At 41.9% G+C, this 27,754-nt stretch overlaps 1 protein-coding gene across 2 annotated transcripts in view; it reads left to right on the top strand.

Moving 5' to 3' along the window:
* atp8a1 (ATPase phospholipid transporting 8A1) overlaps positions 1-27,754 on the top strand; it is a 318,944-nt gene that overhangs the window by 154,380 nt on the left and 136,810 nt on the right. For both annotated transcript variants that reach the window (XM_060928098.1, XM_060928097.1), the window contains exons 15-16: positions 18,775-18,847; positions 20,958-21,063. In XM_060928098.1, the coding sequence (XP_060784081.1) occupies positions 18,775-18,847; positions 20,958-21,063 (179 nt within the window). The remainder of the gene's footprint in view (positions 1-18,774; positions 18,848-20,957; positions 21,064-27,754) is intronic.

Below are 27,754 nucleotides of genomic sequence, written 5' to 3'. Positions count from 1 at the left end.
CCACCACTACGTGGAATTGTCTTGCTACAAGCTTAAAGTGCATATCCTGGACCAAATTCTTTTGAAAGTATGTCCCTTTACACACTCATCTAGACGGGTAATTATGCACAAGGCCATCCGTCTACAGCAGAAAAAAATAAAATAAAATGCGTCTGGAAAAATCCCAAGGGAGTCTGGAGCCAGAATCGTAACGTTACCTGCGGAAGCGCCAGCATGCCGCGCGAGCTTTGCACGGTTTCAGTGCACAGCCTGTGTAGACCAAGTTTAGCAGCTAGCGAGTTTACATTGAAATATGGAATTGTCACCTGAGCGCAATGTTACTTCACCTTTGGATGAAGAATGTAATGTTGCTACACCCTCCTACGATACATCTGTTAACCATTTTAATAATTACGTGATAACGAAGAAATTTGCGGGAAACCACCAGGTTGTTTTCTCATAAACAGACCAGCGCTGACGTAGGATTCAGAGGGAGGCGTCCTGCACGTGACGTCACAAAAATCAAAAATATTCTGGACCAATTTCTTTTTTTTTTTTATATGAAAGTATGTCCCTTTACACACTCATCCAGAAGGGTAATTTTGCACAAGGCCATCTGTCTACAGCAGGAAAAAATAAAATAAAACGCATCTGGGAAAAATCCCAAGGGAGTCTGGAGCCAGAATCGTGACGTCACCTGCGGAAGCGCCAGCAGGCTGCGCGAGCTTTGCACGGTTTCAGTGCACAGCCTGTGTAGACCAAGCGCTCCCATTTCTCTCTCATTGTCCGGTCTTTTAGGAAACGATGAGTACTAATCCCATCAAGATTGGTGTTGCTACACCCTCCTACGATACATCTGTTAACCATTTTAATAATTACGCGATAACGAAGAAATTTGCAGAAAACCACCAGGTCGTTTCCTCATAAACAAACCAGCGCTGACGTAGGATTCAGAGGGAGGCGTCCCGCATGCGACGTCACGAAAATCAACGTTTGCCGGGAAATCCAAATGCCAAGTTTTTTCAGAGGCGGACCAATTCGCCTCAAATGGCTTGATTTTCAACTGAATTTTTCTGGTATTGCGCAAGGTAAAAAAAAAATTGCAGAGAATGCAGAATGTTACAGATATTTGACCAAAGTTTAATATAAAATAGGAGAATGACATTGATCCTGCTCCTGAATTTACCCGTGAAATGCACTTTAACATTGCTGTATTTTATGGTGACATCAAGATGTTTGTGTACATATGAAATAAATATTTCTATTTATGTGTCCCAAAGATATTCATGTTTTGTTCACTGAGCACTACCTCATCAGACTGTTGTGTGTGTTCACAAAGCAAATGAAAACCTGTTAGAAAATGTTCATGAACGTTTGTCTTTTTGCTAATCTGAGCATTACTCATATCGACACATTTTTGTGTGGCTAGATCTCATCTCATTATCTCTAGCCGCTTTATCCTTCTACAGGGTCGCAGGCAAGCTGGAGCCTATCCCAGCTGACTACGGGCGAAAGGCGGGGTACACCCTGGACAAGTCGCCAGGTCATCACAGGGCTGACACATAGACACAGACAACCATTCACACTCACATTCACACCTACGGTCAATTTAGAGTCACCAGTTAACCTAACCTGCATGTCTTTGGACTGTGGGGGAAACCGGAGCACCCGGAGGAAACCCACGCGGACACGGGGAGAACATGCAAACTCCACACAGAAAGGCCCTCGCCAGCCCCAGGGCTCGAACCCAGGACCTTCTTGCTGTGAGGCGACAGCGCTAACCACTACACCACCGTGCCGCCCGTGTGGCTAGATCTCCAGAATAACCGAAAGGTTTTCTGAATCTTTGCTTTCCTTGTGTATAACAAAAGCCAGGATTGGTCCACGTTTTTACTGGTGCCAGTTGGATAAAACCCGAACTCCTCATTCTTCACCTCAACTACGTGAAGGAACTGTTTTTGTACAAGTATTAGAATTGTTTTCTAGTGTTTTGATGCAGTGTGTGTCATGGCAGGAATGCGCAGTGACTAACTGTTCTCTACTTCACCCAACAGTCACAGGTCTGAAATGGAGGATGGTAGTTTTGCAGAGGAGGAATGGTAAGCTCTGTGCTGCTGCTGCTTCTGTCGTGTGTCCTTACCTTGTGTTTTTTTTGTAGTTTGAATGCCCTGTGCTTGTGGAGTAACAGTGTTCAGTGGTTTGAAGTGGCATGGTGTCGATTTAAAAAAAAAAAGTGATCTCAACTTACTTATGGCTGTCTGAAAGTTCTAAGTGCTGTAGAAGAGGTCTGGGTTGTTTGTCTTGTCTTGTGTGTGTTGTCCGATGTGTCTCAAGTGTCTAAGATTTTCAAAACTTTTACACGGATCTGTTCTGGTTCCTGAAACTGTATTATCCCTAATGAGTAGAAAAGTATTTGGTGAAAGCACTTTGCCACTCCAGGTTTGTCTCTAGAGCTCATGCCAGTTTAATCTTGAGGCGGATTTCTTTGGTCTTTATTCCTGGGAAAGACCGAAGAGCTGCAGAGAGCAAAGTGAAGGGTTTTCTTCTTGACGTTTTTTTCCCCCCCGTGTTGTACGCGATTCATTTTGACTTGTTTCATATCTGAACCTGACATTAAGTCGTTCACTATTAACATGTTTCTTTTATAGCTCGTATCTGCTCAGACGGTTTGGAAAATAAATTCTCATTCCTTATGAGCTGCGTATTCAAACCCGAGAGCTGGATCTGAGGGGTGGAGACCAGTGGCGGCTGGTAGCCTTTCAAACAGGGGAGGCTGGTCGGTTATGATATTTCCAGATTTTAAAAGAAAAAACACAATTTTGCCCATACTCTTGCCTCTGATCTGGCTGATTATTGGCAGGGTCACAAACTGTGAAATAGCAGGTTCTTTTGGCCCATTAGCCTACTGTCCAATATACATGATGGTGGTGTTGTGGGGGGGGTATATTTTAACATTTAATATTTTAAAATTGTGGCATGTTGTTTAAAAATTGATCATTATTGAAAGCAGCTCTTTGTCAGGAACCTCAGCAGTAACAGCAGAGTGTTCTGGAATAGGCACAAGCACTGACCTTGGGGAGCCAAACATAGAGCTGGGTGCCACACATTTAATTCAATGACACTTTCCCTATATTTTACTTATTTTGACTGAGAAATATTTTATTGACAATTTTGATAACCCTTCACTTTTAATCCAGGTCTGTAGTGTGAAATGTTCTCGGCTGTGTTTTTGTTTAAAAATGTTTTCCAAATTGTAGCTGTGTTTAATTCATATCCAGAAAAATATATATTCCAATATAATATACTCAGCATAAACATTTTAAATAGATTCGATATTTTTGGTCCATCCATGACATATTACTAAAGTAGCCTATTTACTGTTGTTGATGTGGGTCACTTGCTGTTAGCCAATTCACTTTCTCGTACCAGGAGAGCTGAAAGGAACGAGTATTATTCCCTACCTTTTTCACCAAGTCAATTTGAGGCGTTGGTCTACCCTGCTCTTTAATTTTAATTTTTTCCTTGAAAGGAAGACTGGCAAATGGCTTCGCCAAAATTAAATCAGCAATGCTTGGCATCCGTGCGCAGCTTTCTTGCTAGCTGACTAGCCCCCTCAAGTTCAAGTTCAGTCACTCAAACGACATTTCTGGAACTAAGATAGCAAACTTGACAACACTATATTTACACTTTATTTACAATGAAAATATATACAAACTAAAAAAGCTGGTAGAAACCGTATGTAATGAATGAAATCGAAATGTAAGCTGATCTCTTACAATACACCACAGCACTTGCGAATCCGCATGGGACTGAACTGAAATTCACCGCTGCCTGTCTATAGTTGAAACGAGCTGTCAATCAAAGAAAATATCCGGCCACTTTCACCAATCACCAGTCTCCTCGCGGAAAGCTTTGCCATGTCCCTCCCACTGTGAGGCTCGGAGTCCGTGGGTGGGCGTTTTCGCAGTATTTGTCCAATAACCGTCTCTTGCATTTTGATATTGAAAAGCGCATAGCTCCCAAATGCCATTGAAGTCCACTGAGGCTGGGAGTCCGTGAGACTCCGTGGGTGGGCGTTCTGGCAGTATTTGTCCAATAATCGTCTTGCACTTTGATATTGAAAAGCGCAGAGCTCCCAAATGCCATTGAAGCCCACTGAGGCTGGGAGTCCGTGAGACTCCGTGGGTGGGCGTTCTGGCAGTATTTGTCCAATAATCGTCTTGCACTTTGATATTGAAAAGCGCAGAGCTCCCAAATGCCATTGAAGCCCACTGAGGCTGGGCTGCATCACGCTGTCACGAGGGGGAAAAACTCACGCACACATTAGGCGAACTGGGGAAAGTTATAACGGAATGATTTCGCACTGTAGTTGGGTTGAGCACATATATTTCTATGATTCTGGATCTGAAATAGCAATGTTATAAGGTCGGCTATAACATAAGCCTAGCGCAATTCATCCTACATGATGTTTGTCATTTTTAGAGGAGGCCGAGCCTCCCTCGTTGTCTTAGAGCAATCGCCCGTGGTGGAGACGTTTAATAAAATTTTGCATGATATTTCAGACTGTATCATACCTGCTAACCTTTACACATTGAGTCGGAGCTCTGCATTTAAACATCGCAGTACCTGGAACATAGTCCAAAGCATATGACTATGAACAGCAGATGAGCCAGTCAGCATTTGTGCAGGTGATTTGAACTCTGACACCCTCTGGAAGCCCCGCCCCTTTCCAACGTTAGACACTAATAATGTTTTAGCCTGTGCTTGCAGTTTTTATAAGATGCACTGATGCACCCTTGCTTTTTGTCAGGGGAAATGGTGAATGTTTCTAGTTCAACAGAAATGGTCAAAAGCAAGACTTTTTTTTTTTTTTTTTTAAATTATTATACCCCTGCTCCAAAGGGGGGGTATTCTGGTTTACCTCTCTGTCCGTCCGAAAGACTCCTTTTTTTTTTTTCTTTTCTCCTTCCCCTTTTCTCCTTTCAGCAGCCACAAATCATAGCCATTTGGTACCAAACTTCAGCTTGGGGTTCTATACCGTGTGTACCATTTTCAGGTCTGTCACACATCGACTTCCTGTTTACCAGCTGAATGTATTTACGAAACATATAGCGTAGGATTTAAAAAATTTTCGTGCCACTTTTCTCAGCAACTACAAATCACAGCTGCTTGATATCTGGTACTGAGCTTCAGCTTGGGGTTCTATACCGCTTTCAGGTCTGTCGCACATCGACTTCCTGTTTATCAACTTAAAGGGCAACAAGTCATTTTTAAACTTGCTTTATTTCTTAATTAATGTGTTATTCAACTGCGTTTTCGATTTTACTAACCTTATATCGTGACTTGTATTGGCACATTATATTACACTTGTCAGCCTTTTCGGTTTTTAGCCATGTTGAATGTAGTTCGTATGGTCCACGGCAGGCATCGCTTATCCATACGATCTTCACGAGACTTGTGCGAGACTTCAAATGTGAAGTGTTAGCGCTGCCATTTTGAAAACTGTTTACACAGCAGCCAGATCACCATATCATTCCAATTTAGATTAATTTTGAGATTTGCCAGCTTCATCAGTGACGGAGTGTCAGTCCTGTGCGCTGTGGCACGTGCACCTGAAGGCACGCCTCGGGCTGCGCGCGCCGTGAACAAGGCGCACCTGAACTCAATTAAGGAACTGTGTGTTTACCTGTTTAAGGACTGTGCTGATGCATTTGCATTGCGAAGTATTACGATACGCATGTACTGTATGCATTATCAAGCCTTTCTACCTGCTGTCTTGATTTCCTGTTTTACGATCCTTGTCCTCGCTTAGCCTTTGATGTACTGTTTGCGCCTCGACTGACCCTTTTGCCCATATTCTCGTTTTTGATCTAGCCTGCCGTTTCGGATTGTTTGCCTGTGTATATATTGTCTCACTGTGTATGTATATTCTGCACTTTATTAAACTGTATACTTCTGCACATGCATCTGCCTCCCTCGCGTACGTGACATGGAGATTATTCCATACGACTTCGAACCAACGTGGAGTAGAGAAGAGTTGGAAAGACGACAGGATAAGGACAAGTCCGTCGCGCTGGTATTTACATCATTACTGTCGCACAATTAAAACATGCCAGATCAGGCGGCTGGTGGGTTTTCAAAATAATAAATACATGCATGTATTTTTGTGATATACCAAGCGCATTTCCCCACGTAATCCTCACTAAGGTTTCGGACAGCACTACAAAATGGCGTCCCCACTATATAGCGAGTAGGGAGCGATTTCGGACACGGAAAACTTCCGGCTTGATCACGTCAGCATTCGAAGGAGGGCGCGCACGTCTTTTGATAACGTTGGCAGATGTCGGTCACTTTGATTTCCGCTGTACGTTTTACTTCCGTCGTACGATGTCTCGCACAGGGCTCAGCAAATCTCGTTTACAGCCAGTGCTTTGACATATGGACTGATATATTACAGAGCATATTTCAAACACTCAGAACTTGCTATAGCAGCATATCTGTGAAGATATTCAGTCATCCAGGTACATAGTAATCTGTGGTTGGTAGAAGAGAGCAACTGGACTTGCTTGAAAACTCTTGAAGATGTTTCGCCTCTCGTCCGAAAGGCATCCTCAGTTCTGTCCGTCTCTGTTCAATGATGGTTGTTCCAGGTTGACAAAAATGAACGATCCTCTCTGGCTAAGATGTCTGCCAGTTTTCTGGAAGTCCTCTCATACTCCCGCACTAGTCGAAGGGAACTCATCCCAAAGTGCGTAGAAACATATCTGTGAAGATAGTCATCCAGGTACATAGTAATCTGTGGTTGGTAGAAGAGAGCGAAACGTCTTCAGGACTTTTCAAGCAAGTCCAGTTGCTCTCTTCTACCAACCACAGATTACTATGTACCTGGACGACTGAGTATCTTCACAGATATGTTTCTACGCACTTTGGGATGAGTTCCCTTCGACTAGTGCGGGAGTATGAGAGGACTTCCAGAAAACTGGCAGACATCTTAGCCAGAGAGGATCGTTCATTTTTGTCAACCTGGAACGACCATCACTGAACAGAGACGGACAGAACTGAGGATGCCTTTCGGACGAGAGGCGAAACGTCTTCAAGACTTCTCAAGCAAGTCCAGTTGCTCTCTTCTACCAACCACAGATTACTATAGCAGCGACAAAATAGCTGTCAGAAATGTATTCCTACATCTTATAAAATGAGAGAAATAGAATTTTGATTAAAAAATTTGCCTTCAGTTCTCCTTTAATGTATTTACAAAACATATTGGGTGGATTTTGACGCTATTTCAAAATGACGGTTTACCAGGATGCTATTTGAAATCCCTGGGGAGAGACACTGCTCTTTACTTAAGCCTCGGTCACAACCGGCTGTACGTGCTCCTACGGCCGGTCTACGCGCAAAAAACGCAAGAAACGCACGGAGGGCGCGTGTGTGACGTGCTGATTTTCGAGCCGTAGACTGGCCGCAGACTGGCCGCAGAGGTTCTTTGTCATGTCAAACTCTACGGGCGCTTACGTTTTTTTTCAGGTTGCAAGACAAACTTGCGGCCAACGCGCGTCTTTCTCCACGATCAAAAAAAAAACGCAGCAATTTGGGAAACGCCAAAAATCGCACGGCCAAAAAATCGTACGTCCGGTTGTGACCTAGGCTTTACTTGTTTCAGGGTTAATTATTTGTTGAAGTCAACATTCACAATAAGTGTCCTGTTCCTTCAATTGCTTGCATTCTGATACAAGCAAAAGCAGGGGGATACGCAAGTGAGCAGTCGTTCATAGTTGATCTTGTTGGTTCTCAAAAAAAAAAAGTGTGTGTGTAGGGGGGGTCTGATTTTGTTTTTATCTAGCATCCTTTTCTCACAGCCTGGTGTTGCATGGGGATCAGATTTGTGTCGTGCATGACGTTTTTTGAAATTTGAACGTGTTCTTTGTCCTGTGTGGTACTTTGTGTTACTGGGACAGTGAGGGCACATTCAGGGGACTAGATGGAGTCATTCTGCTTGTAAGACGAATAGCTCGCAAGTCAGTGTATTTATCTCTGTGTGGCTCGGGAGCTGGAGAATCAGTTTCTTTTGTCATCTCGAAGAGAAAACATCATTAACAGACATTAGGGGAAGAAAGTGTGGTTTATTTAAAGAAACAGAAGTGTGTGGTAACGGCTTGGAAGAATTCCTTTTGTTCAGCTGTACTGCAGAGACGCGGTGCCCAATTCTCACGCTTTTGTGTCTGTGGTAATGTGTAGCACAGGAACGCGAGTGTGTGTGAGAGTCTCAGCGGATATGAAGGCGCATCATGCCTTACCCTACCTTCCTTTGCATCATCGGTTTCTATCCTTTTAGTTGAAGATAGAAACTGATGATGCAACTAGGCTTTAACTAGGCTTTATTTTGACACTGTCAGATCACAGACTTTTAAATCTGTGTGTGAAATGTCCTCTATGTCGGCCAATCTCCACCCTTGGCACCAGCTTGTGCTGCCACTAGTTTGTGGCATTCCTGGGATGTTAATCTTTTTTTTTTGGTCCAACTTGTATTATTTATTGTAGTACTTAATTTTATAATTTTGTGGGGCCTCGGGTATTGGAGCTTTATTACTCTGAGGACTCCCTGCCGTTTTTAACGGCAAAGTTTATAAATAAAATAAAGATGCTGTACGAAAACTATCGGGATTTTTCACACAGTGATCTGCTGTATTAGCTACAAATTCAGTCATTTTGGGCTTTGAAATAGGGTGTGCGCGCACATTAATGCAACGTTATGGCAGATTGTGAGTAGACTTGAGGCTATAAAGGGCTGTGAAACCACATCAGCAACAGGGTCTGTTTCCGTGGAGATGGTTGCTTGGCTGCAGATCATCAATAGCATGATCACTGGGTCAGGCAGTGCAGCTTACAGAGTCACTCTACAGGTTCAAGAATAACGTCTGTGCTCTATCCAGTTCAGGGTATGTGGACGCAAGTCAGAACGTTTGAACGTTACAAGGGTGTAGTCTTAAAGGGCATATTCTGGACCAATTTCATTTTTTTTTTTTTATATAAAAGTATGTCCCTTTACACACTCATCCAGAAGGGTAATTTTGCAGAAGGCCATCTGTCTACAGCAGAAAAAAAAAAAATAACAAAACGCGTCTGGAAAAATCCCAAGGGAGTCTGGAGCCAGAATCGTGACGTCACCTGCGGAAGCGCCAGCAGGCTGCGCGAGCTTTGCACGGTTTCAGTGCACAGCCTGTGTAGACCAATCGCTCCCGTTTCTCTCTCATTGTCCGGTCTTTTGGGAAACGATGAGTACTAATCCCGTCAAGATTGGTGTTGCTACACCCTCCTACGATACATCTGTTAACCATTTTAATAATTACATGATAATGTTGAAGAAATTTGCAGAAAACCACCAGGTCGTTTTCTCATAAACAAACCAGCGCTGACATAGGATTCAGAGGGAGGCGTCCCGCACGCGACGTCACGAAAATCAATGTTTGCCAGGAAATCCAGATGCCAAGTTTTTTCAGAGGTGGACCAATGTCAAAGTCAAATGGCTCGATTTCAACTGAATTTTTCTGGTATTGCGCAAGGTAAAAAAAATTGCAGAGAATGCAGAATGTTACAGATATTTGACCAAAGTTTAATATAAAATCGGAGAATTACACTGATCTTGCTCGATGCACTTTAATGAATTAACTACATGCGCGCACACAGATTCAGCTGTGTGTGTGTGTGTGTGTGTACACCACTGGTTGAGAGGAACACTCCAAAGCTACTATATCCATTATATCTGAAGCAGATCATGTCCTGCGATGGACTGGGGTTCCATACAGCCCGAGTGTATTCCTGCCTCACACCCAGTGGATCGTGTCCAGATCTCTTGCAACCCTGACCAGGATTAAACACTTACTGAAGATGAACAAATATAGTGTATATAATGAACAAACTTAAACCTCACTGGAGGCTGAGGAAAATGGGCAAACCTATGAACGAGTAGTAAAATGTGCAACTGCAGAGAACACAAAATTAAAATTAAAGCTACATTTCATTGTTTTACTCGAACAAAAAGCATCACAGGATGAGACTGACATGGCTGAAAGTCTTACCAAACATGTTCTCATGTAGCTATGTGTCGCCTACAAAACAAGAAATATAAAAAAAAAAAAATAGGCAACCTGTTACTTATATTATCCAATCAAAGTCCTTCCCACACCATGTGGCGCATAGTGCGGCGCCGATCTCAGTTTCCGTAACCCTCTGCTTCTCGCCTATTACATAGCTAGGGTTAGAGTGGGGGGGCTAGTCCTCTGGTAACTGCAAGAGTTTGACTCCCCACTCGCATCTGTATTGCAGTATGCCTTGCCAGATGGCAGTAGGTACCATTTTTATAATGGTCTTTTGGTATGACCCAACTGTGAGTAGAACTCGCGATCTCCCAATCGAGAGGCGGACACGCTAACCACTAGGCCAACTCGTGGTTTATATTATCCATTACATTAATGGCATACCCAGAGCAGCCTGGGGAGCAGTTGGGGGTTAGGTGCCTTGCGCAAAGGGACTTCAGCCATTCCTGGTGGTCCAGGGACTCGAACCATGGACCTTTTTTTGTCCCAAAGCTGTTTCTCAGTATTCACAATAAGTGCCCTGTTCCTTCAATTGCTTGCATTCTGATCAGCGAGAGCGGAGGGTATACGTAAGTGAGCAGTAGCTCACAGTTGATTTTGTTGGTTCTCAAAAAAAAAAAGTGTGTATGTGAGAGATTAATGTCTGTTATGTAGCATCCTTTTCTCACAGCCTGGTGTTGCATGGGGATCAGATTTGTGTAGCGCATGACATTTTTGAAATTTGATTGTGTTCTGTGTGGCGCTTTGTGTTACTAGGACATACAATAATATATTAATATTTAATGTTTCACAATAAGCATCCTGTTCCTTCGATTGCTTGCGTTCTGATATAAGTGAGAGCAAGGGTATATATTAGGTCATGTGGGTGTGATGCACAATCATATGAAAACTGAAGCAGTTTTGTCTGTCTCTCTCTACACACACACACACACACACACACACACACCCTTCCCTAGTGCCATCTCTCAAAAGACTAATACTGTCGGGGCTTCTGTTCTGACCAATCACGATCAAGAATTCATCAACGTTATTGTATAAGTGGAAAGAACCGGACAGGGTGTACTGTTGTCGGGAAATAATCTATAGACACAGCTGCATCATGGTTTATTTTCCTCTAACACATTCCTGTTGTTCCTCATGGGGGCAGCCTTGGCCTGTAGGTTAGAGAAGCAGCCTTGGGCCCAAAAGGATCGCCGGTTTGATTTTCAGGACCGGCAGGAAAAACGTGAGGGGAGTTGAGTGAACGAACAGGCTGAAGTGCCTTTGAGCAAGGCACCTAACCCTCAACTGCTTGCCGGGCGCTGTAGCATGGCTGCCCACTGCTCTGCGTGTGTGCATGTGCTCATTGCTCACTTGTGTGTGCATGCATGTGTTCACTGCTTCAGATGGATTAAATACCGAGGAGGAATTTCACTGAGTGCATGTGACAAACGCTTCTTATGTTCTCTTACACCACAGAACTTTGCCAACAATTACTAATATTAATAAATGACTGACTTTTTATAGTAGCCTTTAATGTTGTGAAATAAGTTAGTTCCTGTTATCACTTATGATGCAGCAGATATAAACGATCATTCCCTCAACAACCGGTCTCTATCTCTTATTGTTAAAAAAAAAAAAATGGACTCCATCCAAATAAAACTTTTTACTTACAGAAAGCGTCACTATGTCAATTCTTTGTTAAATGATAACATGGTGGTCTTAATCTGTTGATGATTAGTCTGAGGTTATGTGGAGCGTCTGCCGTGTAAAGCCTAGGTCACAACCGGACGTACGATTTTTTTGGCCGTGCGATTTTTGGCATTTCCCAAATTGCTGCGTGTTTTTGGTTCATGGAGAAAGATGCACGTTGGCCGCAAGTTTGTCTTGCAACCTGAAAAAACCGTAAGCGCCCGTAGAGTTTGTTTGACATGACAGAGCCTCTGCGGCCGGACTGCAGCCAGTCTACGTCTCGAAAATCAGCACGTCACACGTGCGCCCTCCGTGCGCTTCTTGCGTTTTTTTTGCACGTAGACCGGTCGTAGGAGCACGTACGGCCGGTTGTGACCGAGGCATAAGATAACGTATTAGAATCAACACTTTAATACAAACTCTATTTGAATCACAGCCAGTGCTTCTGTCAGAGCTACACTTATCGATAACTTAGGTGGGGTTTACATTAGACCGTATCAGCGGATCATCAGATTAACGTTTTTAAAAACGATTAGCGTGCACACAGCAACGCCAATACACGATTCGCATGCACACAGCAACGCCAATACACGGATACGCTAATCACATGACTAATTCGGCACGCAAGTTGAAATGTGTCAGTGCGGCTCATCGCTTCCTCCTCAGCGGCTGCCCTCCAAATCACTCCGCCCTGAACAGCGAGTGCCCTCTGGAGGGTGCACACTCCGGCCCTGCGCAGCTCAGAGCGCGCGAGTGTAGTGCACGAGCAGTGATTCGGGACTGAGCCGCTGTGCGCAAGTCACTTACCACTTGCAAGTGGAAGGATGGCAAGCCTAAAGACAGTCATAACTACACAATGGGCAGTATTTGCATCAGTATTTGCAGTATTTTCATACTTTTATACTCTTTAATGAAAGGTGATACAAGGCGGAAGTCCGCCGTTTTTCAGCAGTCGCGTCACATGACCAACGCCAGCGAATCAGGAAGGTGGACGTCACAGTGACGTTGTCCAATGATGACGCCAGCTAGAGCTCAGCACAGCATATCCGCGTATTCTCAATGTTTACACAGCACCGGACCAGACACGATCTGGATTGAATATGTGGACGCTGGCGGATTCCCGTTTCCAGGCATTTTAATGTAAACGGACCGTGCATCCGCGAAGAAAACGAGACAGATACGGTCTAATGTAAACTTAGCCATATTCATCCACTCAGATTCGAGATTTCAGCAGCACGGTGGTATAAGTGACGACAAAGTGCCGTCTTTCAAGCAGTCTTATTGTGGTTGATCATCTTCAGGGTCAGTTAAATGCCTTCTTCCTTTCACAGTAGACTGTTCTTGGCAACGGTGAGTGATGAAAAGTACTAAAGGACCTAAATCTCTCGTAATGGTCAGATCTTTTGCGAGGCTAGGATAAGGCTGGATGGATGATTTGCACACATGCGTGTGTGTGAGAGATTGAGAGAAGGAACGGTTGTGCTGTGTGGGTGAAGCAGCTTTCTGGCTTTGGAGTTGCTTAAGAGTTCTTTGCTTGCACTATATAACACTGTTCTGCTTACAGTCTGTTGTAATCTGTTGAAACCGTTTGAGGTGTGTGTGGTGGGGGTTAAGGTGTGGGTGGTGACACATTTCTGTACACTTCCTGCTGAAGAGAAAAACAGGAAATTGGATTGCGAGGGTGCAGATGCTACCCTGATCCTTTCAACATGATGTGTTTGATCTGCCTTCATTTCTGTCATTTATATGGTAACTCTTTAGCAACGCAGAACATGTTACTGTACTCCCAGTTAGGGGAGACTTAATTTCTTCTAAATATGCAGTAATTCTGTTGCGGTTAGGCTGTATACTGAAGTTGCTTGGTGTAAATATTGGAACACAGCATTCAGCTTCACTTATTCTGCAAAATTTTAACCACAAACAACATATTAATTGAGGAGAACTGCCCTGTATTTAGTGCCGTCCTGACCAGCTTTCCTGTCCCTGCAGATGAAAAACATCCCCACAGCATGATGTTGCCACCACCATGCTTCATTGTAGGGATGGTGTTCTCAGGGTGTTGGGTTTGTGCCACACGTGGCATTTCCCATGATGGCCAAAAAGTTCAATTTTTGTCTCATCTGACCAGAGAATGCTCTTCCATGTGTTTGAGGAGTCTGCCACATGCTGTTGGGCAAACTCCAGACGTGTTTTCTTAAGCAGTGACTGACTTTTTTTTTTTTTTCTGGCCACTCTTCCATAAAGCCCCACTCTGTGGAGTGTACGGCTTAAAGTGGTCCTATGGACAGATACTCCCATCCCCACTGTGGATCTTTGCAGCTCCTTCAGTGTCATCATTGGGTGTCTTTGTTGCATCTCTGATTAATGCCCTCCTTGCTTGGTCTGAGAGTTTTGGTGGGTGGGGCCTTCTCTTGTCAGGTTTGTAGTGGTGCCATATTCTTTCCATTTTGCTATAATGGATTTAATGGTGCTCCCTGGGATATTCAAAATTTGGGATATTTATGACCCAACCCTGTCAGCCCTGCGATAACCTGGCGACTTGTCCAGGGTGTACCCCGCCTCTCGCCCATAGTCAGCTGGGATAGGCTCCAGCTTGCTTGCGACACTGTAGAACAGGATAAGCGGCTAGGGATAATGGATGGATGGATGGATGATCCAACCCTGATCTATACTTCACAACTTTTGTCTCTGACCTGTGTGGAGCGCTCCTTAGTTTTCGTGTTGCTTGCTTAGTATTGTAGCAGAGTCGGGGTCCTTCTATAACAGGTTGATTTTATACAGACATCATGTGACACTTTGTGCACAGGTTGATTTTAATCAACTGATTGTGGCTTAAGTGAATTGGTTGGACCAGCTATTATTTAGGGGTTTCATACGAAAGGGGGGGATACTTATGCACACACCAGATTTCTGTGTGTTCATCTTGTTTGTGTCAGAATATTTTTAAAAAATGCACCTTTTAAAGTGGTAGGCATGTTGTGTAAATCAAATGGTGCTAACCCCCCCCAAAAAAAATCAATTTTAATTCCAGCTTGTAATGCAACAAAACAGGACAAACACCAAGGGGGATGAATACTTTTGCAAGGCACTGTAGAGGACTATGCAGTGAGCTCATTGATAGTCCGTCGCATCATTATTTACGTCATTACTGTCGCACAATTAAAACGTGCCAAATCAAGCGGCTGGTGGGTTTTCAAAATAATAAATGCCTGCATGTGTTTTTGTGATAAATCCATATTATACTGAGCGCATTTCCCACGTTAATAAACACAAAGTGCTTTGTGTCTGCTGCATCTTTCAGTTCTTTTAACTCAAGTCTGAATACTTTCTTCTTTGCTGCCGCCTTTTATTCAATCAAATTGGAGGCTTTTGATTTGATTTCTTTCAGCATGACTGCAATGCATGATGGGATATACAGTATTGCTGGGTCAGTGACCATCGGTTGTACGCTACTTTTCATGATGCATTGTGGGATACTTTGAGTGCACTATATAGGGTGTAATAATCTTCACTATGCATTTGGACAGCACTACAAAATGGCGAACTCGCTATATAGTGAGTAGAGAGTGATTTCGGACCCAGGGATGGATTCTGTGGAGGGTTAGACGGCTCCTTTAATAGCAGTCTTGGTGGGATAATTGTGGTTTAAATTGGGTTACTACTCTTCCATTTTTCAAAATATAAACAATCTAAAGTTTGTTAGAAAATATCATGAGCAGGTGCAAACAAAGCTGTGCAAACATCCTCTAGTTGAGACATTGGTGTGATCATACGGTACATGTCAACCTTTGGTCAATCAAACCTGTATAACCAACCTCTAAAATCGGTATTTCCCTTATAAAATCCTTATAAGATGCAAATTAAAATAATTTGCCTAAAATTTGAATGATAATTAACAATGATATATCCAAGTTACTTTTTATTCAATATTAATAACAATAAACCTTCAGAATGAATACAAAGCTCCAATGTTTGACAAAAACACAGTGTCACTCTAATGTTCTGAATTGTACTCCATGACGGCTTTTTTAGCAGTCTGCACCAATACCTCACGAGGCTGCATGTCACAGCAAGTGTCTGTGTTGATCTTGCCGGAGTGTCCATTCAGAATCTTTTCAGTCGCTAGTGAAAGTCGCTCAGGTGGAAATATGCTTTTCAAACAAAATGTTACTTCCCGGTTGGCGGGATTCTCGCAATGCGGTGTGCGCATGATCAAAAGTGGAACGAAGTCTCGCTACCACAAGATAACGCGCGATTTCATAAGACTCTTTACTGGCTGTCTGTGCTTTCTGTGGTGTACAGTATGTTTGTAAATGTTATGCACTCTTTTATCATCGTGGGAATTGATTATAGCTCTAAATAAATATTGAAGTTTTTTTAAAGAATCCGTATAACTTTATTTGTACGCCTGTATACTACGTTTATTGAATCAAATCCGCATAAAATACGGACATTCCGTATAGGTTGACATGTATGTGTGATGTAGCCGAGGTTGAGGAACTGTCAGAGTTGTGTGTGTGTGTGGGGGGGGTTTAATCTTGGGCCACGCCCTTTGCATTACACCTGATACAGATATGAATATGTGGAGCATTAAACAGATACAAATGGTGCATTTGCATCAGGGCTTTGAACCAGAATTTTTTTCCTATTGGTTTGTTCCAAACAGAAACGGAATTTTAACGTTTCCGGTTTTGGGTTCCACCATTAAATAGACGTTCCCGAACCGGTTAGAACAAAAAAATTTCGTTCCCGGAACGGTTAATTACGTTCCCTGTCAGCGGTTTAACAAATGGCTATAAAGTTATGTCTCTGTCTCATCCAGCTTAAGCCAAATGTAGGCTAATTCTATTATAACCTTCATTAAATAAGACAAGAAATAATTCAAAACAATTATTATTTCAAATGTTGGCGATTTGGATTCTCAGTATGTCTTCCCATCTACACAAACAGAAAAAGTGCCAAAAATGAAAGAGAATTCGTTTAGTGTGTTACCAAAGGCTAGTCAGGCCCTATAGAGGGCTACCGCATGACGTCACCGCGCTGCGAGATTTTGTTAGGCGCCATATTGGAAGACCAAGTACACATCTATGCAAGTACATACATACATAAAACAAACTACACCTGAAATGTAGCCAGGGCCGGTTCTGCCCTAATCTGGACCCGGGTGCAACATCGCGCAACCCCCCCCCCCCAAAAAAAACCCCCACCAGTCTAAATCAGGACAACCATCACATAACTATAAACATTTTATATCAACTATTTTAACTAAACGGGCTATAATAAATAAGCCTGCAGGCAGCCACGGCGGGCTGCCTCAGAAAAGTAACCATTCAATGACACAACTGAAAGCCTGCAGCCACGGCGGGCTGCCTCAGAAAACTAACCATTTGTCCTACCTTAAAACTCGTTTTGCATTTTCTGCCTCCTTTTTTGTATTTTCGACCCTGCGTTTTTCTTTCCTTTTCTGAAAACCCGATTTGTGTCCAGACATTGTTCTGCTACCAACGAACTAACTGGTCAGGTCTCGTCTCTCGAGCCCGCGATGATTCCCGTGGGAAGGGCAACAACTGATTACATTTTTCCAGACAGCCAATAGGGAGGTTGCATCGTTCAGGCTCTTCTTTGCTCAGACACTCAGTAATGCACTTATTCACTTATCACATGGAGACGTGATAGTAGTCCACCTTCCCGCTCTCTCCATTCAGTCAGCGAACGTCACACAGGAAGTGAACCCCAGCGGGTCATAGAAACTTGCGCAGGAGAAGAATGACTTTTTTTATTTGTAGGCTACGGAAACTTTGAGGAACGAAATAAAAACCAGTATTAACCGGTTACCATTATTTTTAATAAGAGTTTCTGTTCCGGAGCATAAAAAATAATAAAGTTTCTGGTTTTGTTTCTGTTCCATGTGAAATAGAAAAAGTTCCTGGTTTTCGCTTTCGTTCCTTGAACCGGTTCAAAGCCCTGATTTGCATTGCACACAGTGGACAGTCATACATAGAATATGCATTAGTTAGTTCCCATGCTTAATTTTTATCAGATGACAATTAACTGTACTGTTAATTTTATTATTATCCTAAAGTTTCTGACTAAGGCCATAAATAATGCTATTTAGCAAAATGGAATGTGAAGCATGTACTTTATCATGTGCCATTTTGTTCCATTGAATATGAAATTGGAACCTTTCTTGAAGAAAACATGAATAATTGTAATTTTTGAAAACTTCTGTATCTGAGCAAGTGTATGGATTGCTAATCTAGTGTTCGTATCCTCACAAAAGTGTACACCTACCTTTAGTGGGTATCTTTTAACTACAAAGCTGTATATAATTGTACCTTTTTAAAGCTAAAATTATAGTCCAATTATGTAAAAACCCCCCCTTATTTATTTATATTTTTTAAATGGTCACCGTGTCTGTTTCCAGGTCAAATATTTGTATCAGACATGAAAGATAAAATCAGCCCAACCATAAGGAAATGGACCGCTCCGTACCCTTTGTTTCTGAGCATGTTCAGCCACTGGTTTGGAAATAAAGGTCGTTTCATATCTGTAATTGCTGAATAGCACAAAGATTTTTAAGGCCTCGTTGGAGTTAAATGACAGTGTTGTGTATATACTCGGCATGGATGGCCCTTTAACAGAAGCTTGTTCACTATCAAACTATAGCTCACTCCACTTGCAGGCTGATAAACTGCAGGCTATACATCACTGACCTGAAGATCGATAGTGCTCCTAAAGATGCAGCAGCCTGCAGCGTGTAAACTTGGTTGCAGGTGAAAATGGCCATGTTGGGACGCTTTTATATCGGAAACTAATCTGATACAATTATCAGATTTATTCCTGGATCATGGAATAATTTAAAGAATTGCGGTCTCTGTTCTGATGTGCTCTGGCTTACAGATAACGATCATTAGCAGAATGATGATAAAGTCGACCGAAAATCCTTTAGTGACAAATCAGGGTTCCAGTTTTTTGTCTTTCCTTCTCTGTTTGGTTCTAATCTCTCTCTGTCTGTCTGTCTCTGCAGTCACAGCTCTCACTCGATGGAGGAAGCTGGATTTAATGACCCCAGTTTACTGGAAAATCTCCAAAGCAATCATGTAAGTAATGTAAAGGCCTCAGGTCTGCTTAGCCATGCTCAATGAGCTGGAGTTTTGCGGAAGTCCAGGATTTCCCAGCACTCGTATCTCCTCATATCTGCTGCCAGTCACACACAAATGGAAGTGGGGAAGAGAAGGTGAAATGTGAACTGGTGCCAGGTTAAAACACATGGGTATTGAGAGAGAGAGAGAGAGAGAGAGAGAGACAGCAGCTGCTGTGATTAGTTTGGAGATGGTGTGGCCGAATCCAGCAGAGCTGGACTAGTTTAATCACGTTCTTTATGGGAATAGATGTACCCAGTTCAAAGATGATGTCTTCTGATGGCAAATTATTATTCTCATGAAATCACAACCATATAATGAGTTTTGGTCAGTCAAGGTGTTTTGAAACCCAGCTGTGGTCTGTGGATTTTCTATTTCATGTTTCACAGGGGAAGGGAAAGAGATGCCTGTAGAGGAGACACTTTTATATCCTTTCTTTACATACAGTATATCACACGGAGTTGTAATGACCTTGGCTATCACAGGCCTCTGCAACTCATAAAATGCGCAATCATTGTGCTAAAAGCTTTACTATATTAATCTTGTGGAATATTTTTTTTTTATTTTTTGCTCAATCTATATCGATATTTAAGTTATTCCATGAAATCGAGTCGTCCGTGAGCCGATGGCTGATGGGGCGCGTAGCACCGAGTCGGCCGTTGCATGACGAGATTGAGTGGAATAACTCCTTTTATTGTATCCACTTTCACTGGAATTTGAGAAATGGAGCCTTTTTTTGCGCAAATGTACAAAACATCCGACAATCATTTCCGCTTAGAATGTAAACAAACCGGTGAAGTGACAGGAGCAGTTTGTGAGAAATTCTATAATAATAATGATTGAAAAATAAATGCATTCTTGCCATCAAATACGTTCATTCCATATTTTGTGTGTCCCCCCCCAAGTAGAGGGTCCTCGGTTGGGCTCCGCCATTTTGTTTTTCTCTCCTCATGGTATATGAGCTGATAGCCTCGTAGTAGATTAGCCAATCAGAGCGCTCGATTGCTCATATCCAGTGAATGTGGATAGAATAATTTGTTTTATCTATGTAGATGAGCCACTTTATCGGAAAGCCTTTACCTGAATCATACACGTTGTTCCCTGTTTTTTCTAAAAACCAACCTCGAAGCAGACTTTATGTATAAAATTGAACAATTCATCTGTGGTTCAGAAGGAATTTGTTCGTGGTGGTGGTGGGGTTTGCGGTAAACTGTGACGCTTTCCAAACAGGCACTGAATAAAATGTACTGTAGGTATGGCATCAAATGTCTGAGTATAAGATGGGTGTCATTTATTTGCACAGAATTGGTCCTGGTCCAGATATTTTCTACATGCCACTGTGGTCAAAATCTAGAACCCCATGAGCGTCTCACTAAGGCTTTTTCTTTTCCTTCTTTGTGGTGTCAGGATTCGTGCGTGTCAATCAACAAGGACTGAGATTTCCAAGGCAACTCAACACAGGGCTTTATATTCCTTGTCACTTTGAATCTCGGCTTTATAGACAACTCTGGCATCTGGTCCTGGTTTAAAAAAAAAAACATAGCAGTCTTTTCAATAGCGCTTTCTCTCTCTCTCTCTCTCTCTCTCTCTCTCTCTCTCTCTCTCTCTCTCATCCTGCCTTTGATACTCACCCACTCTATCTGCTTTGTGCTCTCAAATAATTATGTATCAAAGAGTAAACACAAGGACACACAGGATAAAAGGATCATAATTACATTTATTAAGGCCCACAATGGACAACCTTCATAACTGACAATGCGCATGTTGTGATTGACATGTTTGTCTTGGTTTCTAAGTGTAATTTAAAAAAAAAACAGTAAGCAAACAGGGCTTATCTCGCCTGTAAGACTCTGTGTGCAGTTTGAAATGTCAACATCTCTTATCTGAGTTAACTTCGCTCATGTGATACTATCGTTTTATTCCAGCATTTCATCTCGGCTAGGTTTCCTCTCAGATCAGTAGTTAATTCCAGTGAATATAGCTATAATGAGGTTTATATAAATACATGCAGTGTGTTCTGTCCTCAAACAGCTGAAAGTTCTCATATATTTCTCCCCCCCTCTTCTAGCCCACTGCTGCTGTGATCATGGAGTTTATGACCATGATGGCAATCTGTCACACAGCCGTCCCTGAACGCAGCGATGACTCAATCGCCTACCAAGCTGCCTCTCCAGGTCTGTCAGTCACTATATAATTAACAGTTATTCCATGAAATGGAGTCGGCTATAAGCCGTGTACGAGGAGATTGAGTGGAATGATTGTTTTATTCTACCCACATTCACTGGATTTTGAGAAACGGAGCTTTTTTATTTTTAACTTTTTATACAAAACATCCGACAAAATCATTTCCATTTAGGCGGACTTCTTAACTTATCGATGGCTGCACGAATTGACTTGAGTCTTGCTTTTATGTAGAAAGTATCGTCTTGCTCTCATGCCGAGGTATAGAATAGCTTTAGACGTTTTATTTAATTCTTCCTTGTAGGGCTGCACAATATATCGAAAAAGTATCGAAATCGCGATATCATAGTTTGCGATACACATACCGCAAAAATTACTTAAATTTCGATAAAAGGCACATTTTTCTGTGCCGTCCAATCACATTTGAATGTCAACAAGCGCCGCGGGATAACTCTGCCCCCTATTGCAAAACAAGTAAAAGCCTCGTGGTGATGGCGGAAGGTGGGAGCGGTAGCAAGTGTGGTGAGACAAACTTGTGTGAGGAGGAACTGGTTTCCAAAAAAAAATGCACGTCTGCTATTTGGAAGTACTTTGGATTCAGGAGGGATGACGTACTGCAAACTCAGGTACTTTGCAAGACATGTAAAACAGTGGTGGTAGCTACCAAGGGGAACACGACGAATCTCCATAAGCATCTACAACACAACCATAAACACCTGTACGAAGAGATCCAAGCTAGCGTTAGCAGCAAACAGTCCAATGATATGCCAAGTCCTTCAACATCTAAAATTACGAAGGTGACTACAGTTCAGCAGAGCTTTGCTAGTATAACCCCTTATGAGAGACATTCTAAACGCCACAAAGACATAACGGCAGGCATAGCGAGATACTTGGCAAAAGACATGATGCCAATGACAGCTGTTACCGGCAGTGGATTTGTGGACATGATTTCAATACTGGACCGACGGTATAAAATTCCCTCACGGAATTATTTTTCTCAAGTCGCAATTCCAGACATGTACAACACGTGTCGAAAATCAGTTACACTTGAAGTAAGTGGAGCGGAGTACTACGCAAGTACTACAGACCTATGGTCAAGTCGCACCACAGAACCCTACTTGAGTTTCACGGTTCATTTTCTGACTGAAGAGTTCGAGCTGAAGACACGATGTCTAGAGACTGTATACTTCCCTGAATATATTTCTGCTGCGCTCACAAAAATTAAGAGATTTAAAGATGATTGATGGACACCATTGCAGGTGTAGCCATGTTTTTCCAATAAAAAAATAATGTTGGAATGGAAGCGATGCATTGGGTGTTTTTTTTTTTTTTTTTTTTTTTTTTTTTTTTTATGCTAGACAGGGCAGAACGGCGAGTAGAGGTAAGAAAAACATTATATATTTAATTATCGTGATACATATCGATATCGAGATATTCAGTCATGTTATCGAATATCGCATATTTTTCTGATATCGTGCAGCCCTACTTCCTTGGACATTTCAGTTCTGTAATTTTCAAACCACCTTTGAGCTTTTGAACCAGTCTAAAAAATAATTCAACAAATTTTAATTCTTGAAGATGATGAATGTAAACAAACCGGCAATGTGACAGGAGCAATTTGTGAGAAATGCTATTATAATTCTTGAAAAATAAAAAGATGTGTTCTTACCATCAAATACTTTTATTCCATATTTTGCTGCTTTTTGTTTTTTTTTTGTTTTGTTTTTTTTTTTGGGGGGGGGTTGTTTTCGAGTTTCTATTTCATCCTCGGTTGGTTCAGCAACACGTGCCGCCATTTTGTTTTTCTCTGTTCACGGTATATGAGCTGATAGCCTAGTAGCCAATCAGAGCATGCGATTGCTCATATCCAGTGAATGTGGATAGAATAATCAGTGACATTTATTAAGGACTGCACGATAATGACTTGTGATTTTTTTGGTTATGTTTCAGCCATTAAAGCACACTATTGCATCTTTTTTCATATAAATCAGGCTTTTATTTCAGATAAAAATGCATGACCGGATCGAAGTGTTGGGATCACTGATAAAGATTCATGAGTGTAATCTTGTAGCATTATCATATGTGGGGTCTTTTGGGGATCTTTGATTTAGGATTTTGTTAGGACTGTTTACATCTTGTAGGTTGGCCCAGGCATTATAGACCCCTTCGCATGTTTGTAAACAAACCGACCGTTGCCAGGATGCGCGCGCAGCCTGGACCCAGAAACAATGGCGCTGCCCATAGACCGGCATTATGAGCTGTCAGATTATGCCAAACAATTGTCGTTACAAGATCGAAAATGCTACATAAATAAGTTAACTCTAACAAGTGGACATCGCCTACTGGATCCGTATTTAATTAAAGAGTGGACGGACGATGTTAGTAAGTTCCCTGGTATACAATGGGCAGATATATACTCGTACCTTATTGACAAGACTTCAGTGTACACCCACAAAAAACTTCGTGCCTACAAGTCTTTAGATGCATATGATTATGTGCGGGCATGTACAACTTGATTAACAATGGGCCATTCATATTCATTTTGTTTTAATCAAATTATGCCAGTGATGTGACGGCAATGTGGCTTTAGCTACAACAGCAAATACCAACACTAAACAGCAATTTGCAGGAGGTGATGGCATGAAAGGAATGATGGTGTAAAGAGTGCAGCTAAGAGAAATCAGAGCTGCGTAAAAAGCGAGAGGCAGAGAGCAGAAATGAAACTGAACGGGGCGGGAGCTAGGTTAGAGCAGTCAATGTAAGTTGGCATTTAGAGTGAGGGCACACAATTTTACCTTTCCATCCTTGCTTTAAAATTGTGATTTTCGGCATACACAAATAATGATGGCACAAAATCTGGACTGCTTGAGTCAAGCGAGACCTCTCCTACAAACAAAATTGCATGCAAAGCTAAGTTAACATGCTAACAATATTCATTGCATTGTGTAACTATGACCCAGCTAATCAGACAAACGTTACCAAAGTATTTTGCTACATCGATAAACGAAGACTAGAAAGAATAAAAAAGAAAGATTTAATAAATAGCCTGATCTTACCTGTGATGAAGTGGGCGCTGCAAACCCGCGCATTTTTGATGGTGCTTTCATCCCAGTCTACACGTTTGATGGCTTGTAGCCATAGACGTCGGCGATATTTTATTTATTTATTTTTTTGAATGGGTGAGATCCTGCTAGAATTCTGAACATTATAACCCCATCGCTGCTACGATTCTGACACCCGAAAACACAACTAGGCATTTCTGAGTCTTTTTTGGGTCCAGGGTGCATGTGCAATTTCTGCTTACGTATGAATGACGTTTACTGCGAAGGGGTCTATAGGCACGTTACCTGAAAGTTCATCTTTTTAAAATCGGACAAAATTGCTCTGAAATAACACACATGAATGCCATCATGGCGTGCACAAAAGCAACGCGGCTATACCATATTAAGGTGGAGCTTTTGATTTAACACACCAGAATGAATAAGCACAATAAATCAATATCCTGATGTTAGTGCTCAGTAAAATGTACATCACAACTGTGTTCAATAATTCCATTAGTGAAATGTGATGTTGCATCATTTCCAACATAAATTCAGACTTTTAAAAGCATCGCCGAGTTGTTCCTCAGTGGAGAACTGTAGTCAACGATGATGTGGTTCTTTTATACTTTCTATTAAAAGTGGTGGAGGCTTACGAGTGAGCTGTTTTATTTCCTGGCTCGTGTTTTATGCGTTTGTGTTCTGAATGCTGCTGTAATTTCCTGTGGCTTTCATTTGGGGGATTGAGACGGACTTATCAGCATCTCGCCCAGACATCAGGATTGAAATCCAGCTCAGAGGAGCTGGAGATTATTTTGTGTTGCTTTCCGAATCCTAGTGCATTAAAATGTGCAACTGCCATAGAGTTAATGAGTAAGTATTTGCTTAAATGATGATGATATTTCCCTCAGTGTATTAGGTTCTGTATTATTTAAAGCTGACTCATTTATATTCTTCTTTACATGGTCTCGATAAGGACAGGGCATTCCCTTACTGTATGTGTTCTGATTTAATTTAAGTGTCCTCGGCTTCAGGAACAAACGAGTGAGACTAATTTGCATTAATTCATTTGCAATATGAGCTGTATTAGATCAGACACAGTGAAAACCAGCTTTAGCACATTTAATACAGCCTTGCCTTGTGTGTGAAGTGACTTTTTTTTTTTTTTTAATGTATTAATGGATGCAGTGGTGCTTGAAAGTTTGTGAACCCTTTAGAATTTTCTATATTTCTGCATAAATAGGACCTAAAACATCAGGTTTTCACCCAAGTCCTAAAAGTAGATAAAGAGAACCCAGTTAAACAAATAAGACAAAAATATTTTACTTGGTCATTTATTTATTGAGGAAAATGATCCAATATTACATATCTGTGAGTGGCAAAAGTATGTCAACCTTTTGCTTTCAGTATCTGGTGTGACTCCCTTGTGCAGCAATAACTGCAACTAAACGTTTCTGGTAACTGTTGATCAGTCCTGCACACCGGCTTGGAGGAATTTTAGCCCATTCCTCCGTACAGAACAGCTTCAACTCTGGGATGTTGGTAGGTTTCCTCACATGAACTGCTCGCTTCAGGTCCTTCCACAACATTTCGATTGGATTAAGGTCAGGACTTTGACTTGGCCATTCCAAAACATTAACTTTATTCTTCTTTAACCATTCTTTGGTAGAACGACTTGTGTGCTTAGGGTCGTTGTCTTGCTGCATGACCCACCTTCTCTTGAGATTCAGTTCATGGACAGGTGTCCTGACATTTTCCTTTAGAATTCGCTGGTATAATTCAGAATTCATTGTTCCATCAGTGATGGCAAGCCGTCCTGGCCCAGATGTAGCAAAACGGGCCCAAACCATGATACTACCACCACCATGTTTCACAGATGGGATAAGGCTCTTATGCTGGAATGCAGTGTTTTCCTTTCTCCAAACATAACGCTTCTCATTTAAACCAAAAAGGTCTATTTTGGTCTCCTCTGTCCACAAAACATTTTTCCAATAGCCTTCTGGCTTGTCCACATGATCTTTAGCAAACTTCAGACAAGCAGCAATGTTCTTTTTGTTGAGCAGTGGCTTTCTCCTTGCAACCCTGCCATGCACACCATTGTTGTTCAGTGTTCTCCTGATGGTGGACTCATGAACATTAGCCAATGTGAGAGAGGCCTTCAGTTGCTTAGAAGTTACCCTGGGGTCCTTGGCGACCTCGCCGACTATTACATGCCTTGTTTTTGGAGTGATCTCTGTTGGTTGACCACTCCTGGGGAGGGTAACAACGGTCTTGAATTTCCTCCATTTGTACACAATCTGTCTGACTGACTGTGGATTGGTGGAGTCCAAACTCTTTAGAGATGCTCTTGTAACCTTTTCCAGCCTGATGAGCATCAACAACACTTTTTCTGAGGTCCTCAGGAATCTCCTTTGTTCGTGCCATGATACACTTCCACAAACGTGTTGTGAAGATCAGACTTTGATAGATCCCTGTTCTTTAAATAAAACAGGGTGCCCACTCACACCTGATTGTCATCCCATTGATTGAAAACACCTGACTCTAATTTCACCTTCAAATTAACTGATAATCCTAGAGGTTCACGTACTTTTGCCACTCACAGATATGTAATATTGGATCATTTTCCTCAATAAATAAATAAGTATAATATTTTTGTCTCATTTGTTTAACTGGGTTCTCTTTATCTACTTTTAGGACTTGTGTGGAAATCTGATGATGATTTAGGTCATATTTATGCAGAAATATAGAAAATTCTAAAGGGTTCACAAACTTTCAAGCACCACTGTATTTTTGCCTTTATCAGATCCCAAGTTTATTTTTGAAAGGCTTTGATATAGGTGGGCTCTGCATCTTTCATTTCATTTTTGCTAAATGAAATGGTGCCTTACCTTACGTCATCAGATTCATCTGGGTTACAGATGAACTTGCACAGATTGTTCAGTATGGAGTTTTTTTTTTTGGTTACAAACCAATATGCGCTTAAAGGTGGTGTAACGCACCCCTTTTCCACAAGTTTACGCAGTTCCCGGAGGTCTTAATGAAATGTCTGACTTGCTTTAGTCAAAATAAAACAAGGATAAAGCACCACAGCTCCCTTCCCACTCTGTCCTAAACAGCCCTGTTCAAAACGACTGATTTGATGCCCTCGGCCCAGAGGGCATCGGTCAGTACTTTTAAGACCCTGGCCACGGTATTTCACGATACGGACCCCCCCCAGCTGGTAAATAACATACTGTACATGTATGTAAACGTACGGAGTTGGTTTCAGATCTGGACTTTGACTGTAGAACATTCACCTTCTTGTTTTTGGCCACTCCTGCATTGTGTTTGGGACAGTCGTCCTGCTGAAAGGTGAAGTTTCTCCTCAGTATTTCTCCAAAGTATTTACCACACTGGGAGTTGAATACTTTTGCAAGTCTCTAAATATGTACAAACAGCTTTTCCCAATTAGGTCAGGCGCATTAATGGACTGTGTCGTATGTTTAGTAACCAGCTTCTTTCTCATCATCAAAGAGAGAAAAACAAAATGCCAGTCAATGTTTCTGAAACATTTGCTGGGTTTAGATCAGAGCGAAACAGCTACAGTACCAGCCAAAATTTGGACACGCCTTGTAATTCAGTGTTTTTGCCTCATTTTATAAGACAT

This window comes from Neoarius graeffei, chromosome 8 (genome assembly GCF_027579695.1).
Source record: "Neoarius graeffei isolate fNeoGra1 chromosome 8, fNeoGra1.pri, whole genome shotgun sequence".
Taxonomy (NCBI): Eukaryota; Metazoa; Chordata; class Actinopteri; order Siluriformes; family Ariidae; genus Neoarius; species Neoarius graeffei.
Note: the sequence above shows the minus strand (reverse complement) of the source record. Positions and strands in the feature narration are given on the sequence as shown.